At 37.4% G+C, this 13,196-nt stretch overlaps 1 protein-coding gene across 5 annotated transcripts in view; it reads right to left on the minus strand.

Moving 5' to 3' along the window:
- The window catches only part of LAMA2 (laminin subunit alpha 2), a 515,739-nt gene that overhangs the window by 21,287 nt on the left and 481,256 nt on the right, over positions 1 to 13,196 (minus strand). For 3 of the 5 annotated variants that reach the window (XM_050949373.1, XM_050949372.1, XM_050949374.1), the window contains 4 exons: positions 9,321 to 9,441; positions 6,206 to 6,382; positions 4,197 to 4,345; positions 561 to 737 (listed from right to left, as the gene is read on the minus strand). In XM_050949373.1, the coding sequence (XP_050805330.1) occupies positions 561 to 737; positions 4,197 to 4,345; positions 6,206 to 6,382; positions 9,321 to 9,441 (624 nt within the window). Of the gene's footprint in view, positions 1 to 560; positions 738 to 4,196; positions 4,346 to 6,205; positions 6,383 to 9,320; positions 9,442 to 11,957; positions 12,044 to 13,196 lie in introns of those variants that run through there. The other 2 variants (XM_050949375.1, XM_050949376.1) reach the window with 2 other exon arrangements.

A 13,196-nucleotide genomic window follows, 5' to 3' on the forward strand; every position in this document is an offset into this window, starting at 1 on the left:
TTTAAAGTGTCATCAAAGTGATTTGTTTTGCAGAAGTTCCATTTCATTCACCATTCCTTTTTTTTCTGTCCACCTGGTACCTCCGTGTACCAGGTGGACAGACTCTGGTGCAGCTTACTTAACCTAGTGGAGCAGAACATTTCCTATGGGTAAGGCTCCATGCTAAGCATACTAATTCCCATAATCTGACAGCCCAGAATCTCTCCCTTATTTAAAAACAATGGTACAGAGTTCCATAAGAATGGCCTATAACACCAAAGCATTACTAGGGTAAGTTGTTGTGGTCTGGAATGTGGCTGTAGAACACTGTAGGTGGTATTTTTTGTGGGCAGGCACTGGTTCTTGCACCCAGAAGAAGACTGACTTCAATAAATCAGACCTATGTCCTGTCATGTACATACTGTATATTGATATATCAAAAAGAACAAAGGCGTATAAAGCAGTTTTTAGATACCCTTTTGTGTAGGTTTAGCTTTTGACAGCAACTTTTCTCTTGGCAGCTGAGGTGCTTATCGCTTCAGTAACCAAAACATTTGTGAGCACTAGTTAGACCTACTTACACGGCATTGATGACAAGATTCCATATGCAACCCTCAAAAGGGGGTATGTTCCTGATAGGCGCAACCTGAAAGTGAGGCGGGGTCCCTCCCACAAAGAGTTTTTTAACAGTTATAGACTGATCAGTAGGTAGCCTCTGAGTCTGGCTTTTGTCTTCATCTACTTGAACAGTAAACATCCTATGAAAAGATTAAAAGCAAATGAATAAAAAAGGATCTATCATGGCTATTGCTTGCATTAAAATCATTTTTTGCAGGCACCATTTATTGCTGCACCCGCTATAAAACTGGGTGAACCCAAATTGCATGATTAGCAACACCACATTAAGCAAATATTAGCTACTAACAGGTTCACAGCCACTACAATGCTTCCTTCATTAATTCTCCAGCAGGGCTTGGCAACACCAGACAGTGGAGCTGCAGTAATAATAGCTTCTGGTTGAACTGAAAATAGTAGTCTGAAGCATGACAGCACTGACATGGTAAAAGTCAAGCCTGCTGTACATGACATTATGTATAATCATATAGGGCTCAGTGGGATATAACAGCATGGGGTCACATTTTGTTGGGTCTTATTTTCTGGCTTGTACTAGCTATTTTCTTGCTAGTGGACAAACAATGCTCTGGAGTGCTCTGATTGCAGGAATCAACAGTACATACATACTGTAAATTTTAAAAATATATGGTTAGCCTGTTTTGTGGGAAGGCGGTAAGGGAGAAAGTCATGTGGATTGTTCACTGTAATTATGCAAACACATGGTCCAAATATAAGAGAAGAGGTCACACAAAGACAATGCTACAGAGCAGTGAGATAGAGGCATACACTCATGTATGTTAGCGTTAAATTGTTGAAAGATTTTTACCATATTTATAACAAGGCTAGGACGGTAGAGAAATCTAGGTTGTTAGGAACCTGTATGTTAAAAAGAGGGAAACAGGTACTAATACAGAGAATGTAGATGTAGAGAGACAATGAGTTATTTTGATGGGTGATAAACATAACGTAATAAGGCATAACGATACCAGGGTCAGTCATCTATCTGTTGCTGTCTTTGGGACAATCGGAAGATGAGTGATAAAATGAGCAAAGGCTACCGTAATTTAACAAGTCTAACTCAATGTGAACTCAGAGCCAAAAGGTAAATCAGAACTTCAGTATGTTTGAAGCTGCAAGGGAAACTCTATTTGAAATAATTTCTTTACATTGCTGTACTGGATATAATAGACATTAACCACGAGAGAGTAAAGACAACAAAAAGAGAGAGAGAAATCTAGAAGACTCTGGTGCAGGTTATCAAGTGTGCTGTTACTTTAGAGATGCTGAGTCAAGTCTCTATTTCAGGATCACAAGAAGTTAAATATTAGGGCCTAAATATTTATACATCAGTGCCTGGAGTTAGGCATCTAAATCCATGTTTAGGTGCCTAAATAATCAGTCTCATTTGTTCAGAAGTAGTGAGCACTCACAGCACACTGTGAAAGAGTCAGTTTCTGGCAAGTTACCTCATTTTCTCAACTATAGATTCATATAACAAAGAAAATTCAATCCTTCCTCCTCACTCCCTCCTCACCAAATAATACAACTCTTGTAAATTACAGAATATAAATGAATTTTTAAAAAAAACATTCCCCAGGGGAGGCCAATTTTCAAAGTTAAGACATCCAAGTACATGTTATTTGGATGCTCATATGGAGAAATGGGCCCTCAAATGCATGCACACAAATTAAAAATTAGGCTTACTGTGTGCAAAACATCCAGTCCCTTCACAGTTACAGGTAGCATCATTTTGATCAAAAGACATAAGTTGTACAGTACGCCTTTCTTAGATTCTATTCTATTGCAGGAATAGCTTATACTGTATATTGTTGCTTATTGACACCATCAGCCAAGTACTTTATCTCATCTTCAGATTACCATAGAAAACATATACATGTTTTGCAACAGAATACTACCATACAGTGCATTGGTCCTGAACACTATCCTATAATTATCCTGGAATGGAAAGCAATTAGTTTATAATTATATGGACAATTAGCTACTTGAAGAGTTTAAGCCTGAGATGATGACAAGCAGATAAAGGGATTAGGTTTCATAATTTATATCTTTTCATTTCCAATCCAGCCTGTGTTACATAAAGTGCACAGTCTTCATTTAATTTTCTCAGTAGCTCTGTTACAAAACAAATTTTGAAGGCTTGATTCTCATATGCATCTCTCATCACTGGATGGCGTTGTAGAGCAGTTATGTATTGATTTAACGTAACAGACTACCACCTTTGTTCTAAGCAGTTTTATTTGATATTCAAGTTAAAAGAGTTTACCTGTATGTTTAAAAATTTGTATTATCATCATCACGTAACATTAGTCTGTCAAGAGAGCATGATGGTTTCTTTATTTTTTTTAATAGAGGAAAAAAATCTCTGCCCCAAGGAATTTACCATCTAACAACAAACAAATGATGGGAAATGCTGGGGAACAAAATTGCAGTAGGGGATTATTTACAATAAACAGGTGAAAGAGGCAGTGAATTTCTCCTGAGCAGAGATTATAGTGAAAGAAGACAAAGCCAAAAGAAGTGAGTTTTAAAGTAGAGGGGAGGGAAAGCACCTGGCGACTAGATGGAAGAGGAGGTTCTTCTAGGCAGTTGGGAAAAAGGCACAAAGTCATAAATGGAGTTTAGACTAGATGACCATACCTGTAGTTTTCACACATTAGCTAGTCTAGGTGAATCATAGTGATGTGCCTACGGTTCACCTCGATCAGCTAACGTGTTCAGTTACAACCTGCCCTAGATATACTGGAATTCGTAACATGCTAGCTATCACATGTCACTTACAACGTTTAAAAAAAACATCTTTTCTCTTAGTGTGCACATGTCCCCTGAAGATTTGTACAGTACATTCCACAATTGGGCCTAGACTTTGGGCAGTAACAGAACATAAATAATAGTAACTGCATAAATCCCTACACATCAAGATGACAATATGTTTATTGTCTCTAATGCGGGTATCCTTAATAAATGGTAATGTGCATCTCCTTAACAGCCTTTTGGGTGCATGTCTCTGAAAAAGTGGTAAGGGACGTTGAGCTAGTGAAGGGGTGAATACAGTTGAAATATCTGCAATGGCTTAATTGTGATAAAGAAACATTAGTGTTAATCCACTACTATGTATCTTCATTTTCTTAACTCACTCAATTGGACACCACTGTAATCATATATTTAAAATGAGCATATGGTATTTGGGAAAGGTTATCTGCTGCTGTTGCTGTTTTGAAAGCTGTCTTTCTCCGCAACTCTTGCAAAGATGATTTACTGTTCTGAAGTTCTATTCCTCAGCTACATAAATTAGATTAATAAAATACATTTGCCAACTACCAAAAGGTTAAATATAGCAATTTTGATTAATGATAATCTTAAGAAGAGCTGCCTGATAACCTCACTAAAGCATGTAACCTTAGCCTATACAGTAATAAAATTAGCAGTCAGAAACTGCCTATTTTTTTAGTAAGGAAACCATGCACATATTATACTCTCCTCCTTTCATAAAAAGGAATACTGATTTTAGTTATCTGTTTATGATGGTGATTGAATTAACTGTACTACGAGTTGTGTAGCACTCTGGAGTCCTTGTTTGTTACCCTTTGATTCTTTCTATCCGGATGGAGTGTGCTCTACCGTCATGAAAATCACTGGATTCAGGCCTGACGGTGATCCTGCGTGGATCTCGTATTCCAGTGGAGATATGCACTTCTAATCGACCTTTATTCAGGAACACTGCATAATAGGCCTGTAATGTGGAACAGTTATTAAAAGCTAAGCCATGTTCAGAAGGGAACTGTTTCTCTTACTTTTACATTTGCCCAAGTTATCCCTTAATAAAGCATATCCCTTCTCCTTTGCTCCACCTATTGTTGCTGCTGGTAGGAATTAACCTCATTACAGGCTCCTCAAGAACTGTGCCACTATCCTACTTAAGGCACAAAAACATAGTAACCGGCTGAGGCTGCACTTAGAATTCCAGCCACTGAGGATAGTTGATCAAATTCTGCCATCATACACTATTATGAATCAAGAGCAACTTTTTTGAAGCCAAAGGTTTTACTTTACATTTACAGTGGTCTGAAAGAGTCTAATTTAATCAGGAATATACTCAAATCCTGGCAGCTAGAATGGTTGTTATACTCCTGGAGGGAGTTAAGATATAACCATTGCAGTTTCGCTGTTATATTCAGAAGGACTAAGATTCATAAGCAACATCTTTCATGATATTTTGCAACAAGGAATGTAGAAAGTGCCATTAAAAATATTTTTCTCTTTTTACATGCACATAGGGAGAAGAAAAGAGAGTCTCAGCTCCAAAGCATCCTTGTTCTTTGTTATTACAAAGCCTGATCTTAAACCTTCCATGCACAGAATTACCATGGATCTCAATAGGAGTTCTGTGTATGGAGGGCTTGCAAAATGATGGCAATAGTTACTTCAGTGACCAGTATCACGTTGTGGCAGATTTCCAGGATCCATCCCACAGTCACTCCGGCAATCAATGTCATGTTCATGTCTGTGTCCTGAAGAGTTTTGAAAGTTGTGGAAGTAGCTCCCACCCTACAATTAATATCATGTATGTTTCTTTACGGATGAGCCTTTTAAACATGTTGACTCTGGAATATGTTCTTTCAAGCCACCAAGTGTTCTGTTCCAATACATCCTTGTAGGTATGGGGGAAAGCAGTGGAAAATCAATTACCAAATGTACCGTACAAGGAAAATAGCAAAGCATTTTGTTTCACTATTTCAATAATCTCAAACTACCTCTGTAGTTTTGCTAATTAGTCACTAGGGTAGTGTAGAAACTGTGCTTTCCTGGTGTTAATCCAAAATCTCCAAGCTTTTTAAACTTGCCTGTATTTTGGGGAGGAAGGGGAAATTGAGGTGTCATTTAAGCTGCACCTTGTGTTAAAAACAAACACAGTATTCTACAATAACAGCCCCAAACACTAGTAACATTCAAGAGGCATTTAAGTCAATGGGAGGTGTGGGTTCACAAGGAAAGTAGAATGGGACCCACAAGAAGCTGGGGGTTTGGAAAATTACTGTAGAAACTGCAGTAATCATTTAATTAAATCCAGCATGTAAGCATTGTCTGAGTAGTCCTGAGGAGAGCCAAAGAACAATATTCTCTGTCACTCAGGTCTGATAAAAAAAAAGAAAGCAAATAAAGGACACAAAAATAAATCTCGTATTTAGGCTAAAATGTGGGTTCTATTGTAGCAGTCAATTAGAGAAATCCAGAACTGATCTGAAAATACTGTCAAATCATTATACCAAAGAAAAACAACCCTGTGCAATATTAGTGCTTTGTGTTATCCAACCCCAAAAATGAAAACATGAACCAGAATTCTGAGGACTTAACCCCCCCCAAATCCTCAATAAAGCCAATCTTCAATGCAAAAGTAAATTGTGACCCCTTCATTTTATTTCTCCTTCAAACAAACAAAAGCTTTGGAAAGAAAACCTCATTCAGCAGCACTGGACTTCTACTTCATCATAAATATATCATGGCAATGCAGTGGCTAGGTACAACAAGCTGTGTGAAAAAAGCTCAGCAGAAGTTATGAGTTTTCCGTATCTTCTACTGTATTGTTCTTTACCTGCCCAGTCTGTCTGCGTTTTCTCCTTGGGGGTATAGGTGTCCCTGCTGTGCCAAATAAGATGACCCCAGACTCATTCTTGGTGCTAAAGGACAGGTTGATTTCTGTACCCATGTCAAATGAGACTGGCTGTAGTTCCATAAAACCTGGTTTAGGGAAACTAACTGTGTAAAGGTTCTGTGGAAAGAGAGAGAGAAGGTGAATTGGTATGACACAAAACAAAGTACGAACCTTCCATAAAGTTATAATTACTAACGCATACTATTGAGATAGACTATAATACTTAGCAATTTACATTTTCAAAGTGTTGAACAAGCATTAATCAATCTGTACCATCAATCATTATTATACGATTTCTGGAATACTAAATTTCAGAGGGAAAGAATGGTTTACGTAATTGCAGCCTTATTTCAGAATATTCAGTTGATTTAAGAGTGACTGCTTATTGTTATTTTATCTGACTGTTTTTCCTTTTCCTGTTTTCCTTTCACTTTCAAATCGATCCAGTAAAGAACAATAACCAATATGAACATACATTGGATTCTATTATTCATCAAATTTGACCAGAATATACTTTCTATTAATCATTCATCATTGCTTCATCATCTGCTAAGCACTATTGCTTCACTGATGAGACAAACTCATAAATGAAGCACGTATTGCCCATGGCCCAACTGCTTTGCACACTGTCAGATAGTAGCACAATTTAAAGACATGCAGTATGTCATCAAATAATAAATCAATGCATTTTATATCAGGTTTTCTGTAACTGCTGCCAATTTGCGCATCATTCCAACTGAGGAGGAGAGACTATTTCTTAGAAACACTGACTTTCTAAAATAACTTACCTTTTTGTCAGTAGAGTGGAGTTGCCTTCAGACAGAGATGTAGTAGATTGTGCCAAATGAGAGAGGCAGACAGACATCTGCAATATTTTTCTTTGAAATTCCAGGGCATTTAACTAGCTGACTGTTATTTCAAGCCTCATATTTTCCTTTTTTTTATTATCCTATCCCATTCCTTTATTTAGTATCGTCCATTTATTGTAAAATTTACAACAAAACCCAAAATTTGTGAGATTCAAAAGAGTTTGTGTAATTGTGCTTGATTTTATTTTAACTTTGTCACACACCTCTGCTCTTTCTAGATCTGGCTTGGGGCAGAATTGGAAGCAACAAAATACCACAAAAAAGGCTGATTTTGTTGTATTTCTGGCCTGGTCAAAACTAGAACTACTGTTCTAACGAGATTTCTAACTTGATTTGGAGACCAAAGAGGTTTGGACGAAGTCAGACAAACTCTAAATTATTCAGATTTATTGGATTCTTATCTGAACTGAACGTTCAGTTCATCCATCAGGTAACAAAATTATCCTTAGCTATAGAAGAAGTAAAAGCTATTCATTAGAAGAAAAGAAATTTATCTAAATATTGGATAAATTCTGTATCGTTCCTTCAAGTCAGAGGCTCTTCCTATGTCTGGAGAATAAAGATATTATCCTACGCTCAATTCTGGGATCTGATTCTTTTTCTGCTCCATATAGATTAAAAGCCTTTTCATTTAATTAGAAGCAACAACTATTAAAAATAAATATCTATATTTAACATTCTAAACAAATTACATTACATTATTAAAGATAACAATTACATTATTAGAGAATTACACATAACATGCCTAATAGTTCAGTTGATGACTATTAAAAATAAATGACTTTTTATATAGAACTGACTGGTGTTTGCCTGCATGTCTGTCACATGTAAAAATTAGAATATATTTGTATTCACATTTGAAATCTTGATGACTTTGTGGTCTATGTCTCAGGTGGGAATAACCCTTCAAGACTAATTCTCCTCCAAACTTGAACCAACCTGAAACCATTACAGTGGGTTCGGATTTTAATGGAATCAGTGAACCTGAGATCTGGTCCACAAAAGCTGAACATCCTAAGTGGATTCTGTGGCCTTGTGAGGTTTCTATGATATTCAGTTTCCACAGAAACTTCCCCCACAAGTGAACTTAGCGGAGAGTAGGGAGGCATAGTAAGCTGGGTTTGTGGCCAGTCCCTGTAAACAGACTCTTCAAGGTTTGGTTCATGAAACCCTCCATCAGCTGACTTCTATAGGGTCAATTCATTCCTTGTTTCAAACACCTACAACTCCCTGGCACCACACAAGAGCAGGAGTGGGATTCAAGATACCTGAATTTTATTCCTAGTTCTGCCACAGTCTTTTGAATGACTGTGAGTAAGGGTATGTCTATGTGGCTATTAAAAACCATCAGCTGGCTCATGTCAGCTGACTTGGGTTTGCTGAGATAGGGCTAATGGGCTGTTGAACTGAGGTGTAGACATTCAGGCTGAGGCTGAGCTCTGGGATCCCATGAGGGGGACAGTCCCAGTGCTAGGGCTCCAGCCCAAGTCCAAAAGTCTATAACACAACTAAACTGCCCCTCAGTCTGAGCCTGAGTCAACTGACACAGGCCAGCCCCAGGGTTTTGAATTGCAGTGTAGACATGCCCATAGTCTTTATAACTCTTCAATACCTCAGTCTCCTCATCTACAGTAAGGGGATAACAATACTTATCTTACAGTACTGTTACAATTCTAAATTAATGAATGCTTCTAAAGGACTCAGACACTCAAATAGAAAGTGCTTCAGAAGTGCTATGTAGTACTGGTATATTATTAAATCCTGGTAGGTTACTCAATCCTTCTTTTTTCTGAGACAGAAACAATTATTTTTATGCAGCTTACTGTATGAGTCCTTTGTGTGGAACTGTGCATTAATGGGTTGTCACCTAGAAGTAGCTGAATTTCAATTATCCTCAATCTATGGTACGTACTGTATTTTGTAAAGTGCTTTAGGATCCTTTATAATGAAAGATGCTATAAACAGTAACTAATACCTAGTTGACCTAACTCTATTCTTGTTAAAATCAATAGTAAAGCTCCCATTGTCTTCAGTAGGTTGGGGCAAACGTAGGCCAATGCTAAGTGGTTTTGAAAATCCCACCCTATGCATGCAGTATGTGATTGATATCTTGAATTGTTCACAAAAACAAAAAATATTTTTCTTCACCCTTTTACTCAAAGTAAATATGTGACAGACTAACCAACCTCCAGCGTGCATCCTTTGGTTATGCCTACAAAATCAGGGCTGCTCAGTATATTATATGGTGTTCGTGAAATTTCAATATCTTTGAGGCAGCCTGCATATTTCTTTAAGTTCACTTCAGGCCTGTAAAAAAATAAAATTAAAAACATAGCGCTCATCATGTGAGTTAACATGCAACATGTTTTCTACGCCCACTAAAGAGAATTTATCAATCAGACCCAAACACTCATGCATTCATATGCACAAAGATACCCTACTGAATGTTTTTTCAAGCCCAGGCACACATCTGAATGGGTGAGCATTGTGTGCGCACACACACAAAGCACATCCTGCTTTCCATCACCCATGAGCACATACTATAGTCTGGCTACCATCATCCATAGGGGTGTAAAAGGATGTTCTTCTCACTCATCCCCCAACAAGAACAGTCTTTGGCTTTACTCCTTTTTTTTTTTTTTTTTTTTTTAAAGGAGTGCTGTCACCTTGGACATTTAAATGCAATAAACTATGAAATAAGTAGGTAGCTGTCCTCCAGGCAAAGCTGAAAGATGCAGGCTGGAAATCATAACAACAGGGAAAGACCTTGACTGGAAGACAAAGGTTTCTTTCATATATACATTAGATCTTGATGGAAAAGGGACTTCTGTAACTTGAAGAAGTTTAGGATGAAACATTTGCTAAAAACTGCAAGAATATTTCATTCCGAGTCTTGGATTTTTCTGACTAAAATAGTTTTCTTGTTTTGGGAAGCCATTATGCTCTCATAGGCTGAGATTCATTCCTTACGTATCCCCAATTTTTTCCAAATACCATTCTATAAAAGCCATGGTATTATTTCAGCTTTCCCAGCCAGTTAATTCTCTCCCCCACAAAACACTTGGGTTTTGATCTGGATCTTCATTATACAGCCAAGTCGTGAAAGGTATCCTAATGTAATTGCAAAACTCCTGTGCTATGGTTTGCATAATCTTTCAGTGCCAGGGGAAATGACAAAAACGCTGAGCATTCCACCATAACTACCATGTTAGTGTGGAAGTAATTCAGAAACCTCAATTCTAAGGGCACTAAATCAAGCCCCAAGACTCGTGGCCAAGTCTGCCCTTTATTATAGTCATTAGCCACCAATCTAGCAAGGATGAACTGCTCCATAATCCCCAGTTTGGCTGAAACTGCCCCCCCAGCTAGTCAAGCCATGGAGACTAAATCCAAAAGGAGCAACAGTACCTATAGCTAATTCACTGATACTGTAGTTAATTCACCTGGAATGAAGAATTCACTAATAATTCATGTTATTACAGTCTTTGGAGATGACAATAAAACATTTACTGGGACATGGGGACAACCTGACCAACCAAACAAAAGAAAAAATGTTTTTAGAAAATAACAGGGAACTATAACTGGGGAATTAAAACTGAAAACCAGGGCATTAAATTCAGAATCCTGGAAAAAAAACTATTTAGTATGATTTTCAAGGCCATTAAGTACAAAATAACTTGATATAAACAGATCATTTCAAATAAATATTTTTTTAATTGAAAGCCATTCATTGCATTATAGCCATCTCAGGAAGCACAGCACAGATTCGGACAATTTTGCATCCTTTATCTAAATTAGACTAACCCTCTGGTTTACTAAAAGAATCCAAACTCTGCTTTATTCAGTTATAGTCAGCCTTTCATTTCTGATTCTTTACATCCCATCAATGCCTCTTTAGAAATTTACCTTTACAGCTGCAGAGCTGTTTTGCAATCTCATTGCCAGCAATTATTTTCAGTTGCCCAAACACAACCAGATTATACAAATACCCACATGCATGTCTCTGTCATCCAAACAGCAATTCCACATTCCCACCCTTTTTCACTGACATCTCCAATTTCAGACTCCTAACTAGAGTTATGTGAACTTTACCTCTACTATGAAAGTTTAACTCTGCTTTCATGCTGGGGCTTCAGTGAAACAAGATCAAAGGTCATCCAAAGATTTTCTGAGATTCACAATAGTTTTTGAAAACCTGGGCTGAATTTCAGGAGATCCTGAGTAGGATTTCCCTGAAGTAAGGCAGCTTCCAGGGGAAAATGTATGGCTTTGTTCTAATCATTGGGGTTTGTTAATTTGGGGATTGCATGTTTCTGACTCAAAACCAGGTATTAACTTGGAGGTTTGGGCAAAATTGAATTCACACCTGAAAAGTCAATGCAAAATTCCAGAACACAAACCCACCCAAACTGAAACACACATGCACAAAAGGTGTCACAACCCCACATTGGCCCAAACTGGCAAGTTTCACACAGATCTGCTGCTAACCTTCTTGCCATTTTTAGGAATTAAATCATTGCCTTGGAAAACAGCATTTCTGGTCCCTGAACTTGTTGAGCTACTAAATTGCCCTACGGTAGGCAGAAATCACCTGTACCTAGCTTTCTTTAACTAGGATCTTGATCGAATTAAAAAAACCCAACAAAACAACAGCAGAAACAAGCAGCTATGTGAAGAGGCGAGAAAGGTTTTTGGGTATGTGTGTGCACAGCGTGCAACAAGAGAGTGTTAAGCACTTAGGAGCAGCTTTGCCTGTTGCAGCAGGAACAACTTGCTCAATTAACAGCTCCAGTGGAACAGCTGGTGTAAATGCTACCCACAGCTCCTCCACTGCCACCTGAACCAAGCTGCACTTACTCAAGGCATGCAAGTCATGCAGATATTTAATTATTTTTACCTTGCTTTCATACTAGGATAAAAGAGAGGGAAAAAAAAGTTTATTTTTAATTACATTCATTGTAGAAAATGATATTCATTATCAAGATTCAGAACATTTCAGACTGAATTAGATCTAGATCTCCCAGTGAAAACAAATGCTGGTTGGTGAGATTATTTTAATATAAATAAATATACAACAGGCCTTAATAGGCTAGCACAATTAACAGTGTTATTTCCCTCCACACATTATGAAAAATGTCATATAGATCAGTAAATTATTTTATTATATGTTGCTACAATTAGCCATCAGTAAAATAAAATAATAAAAGTAACTGGCAGGAGATGGTTCTGGGACTGATACAGCCTGGCATTTATAAAGTCACAGGTATCTCAATGTCTGCTGCTTGCAGCAGCTCAAATGATCTTTATCTTTGATAGCAATTTACTGTAATATGCATCTTGCAGCAGGTCACAACTGATGAATCACAGCTGCAGGCACAATGGTTCGCACAGTTTCAAATAGCTAGGGTGTTCTTGGTTTCCTAAGCAACCACAAAGGATATGCCTAGGAGTAATTTCTTCACATAATTTGGCACATGCCAGTGTGACTTCACAATTACATAATCCAATGTGAGACTTCATGAGGGAAACAGCTTGGTTTTTTATTACAAGGCAAACTGATATCAGAGGTACTGTAAATTAAACATAATAAATTAACAAATATGCCTGTTCTCCCTTTGGTTGTGAAACAGCCCACTAAACTACAGCTATGCTTCCTGGTGCACAAGGTGACTTTATGACTGTCATTATGAAACGTAAATGAAGTTGACACAGATTAATAGGCTTGTTTTTGTTATAGTTCATCTGCTTGTTGTAGCTCAGATTTTTTGCGTTGCAGAAATTGCTGAGCATTCATTGAACCCCAACAAGATTTGTCAGATTATTTAAAAGTCCTCAGTTAAATTCCAGCATCTCAAATCCCATTTCTTAAATACTTAAGTATAGTGAAAAGAACATGCAATATATTTTATACATAATGAAATTTACTGTGGAGGAGTTTTTCCTGAGTAAGCAGTTCAGGATTGGACTCAGAAAAAATAAAATAAAATGAAATTAACCACATTTCATTGCATTTAAATATACTGCATGATATTTTAAATTATTCAATATAAATTCTCGAGCAC

This window comes from Gopherus flavomarginatus, chromosome 4, assembly GCF_025201925.1.
Source record: "Gopherus flavomarginatus isolate rGopFla2 chromosome 4, rGopFla2.mat.asm, whole genome shotgun sequence".
In the NCBI taxonomy this organism is placed as follows: domain Eukaryota; kingdom Metazoa; phylum Chordata; order Testudines; family Testudinidae; genus Gopherus; species Gopherus flavomarginatus.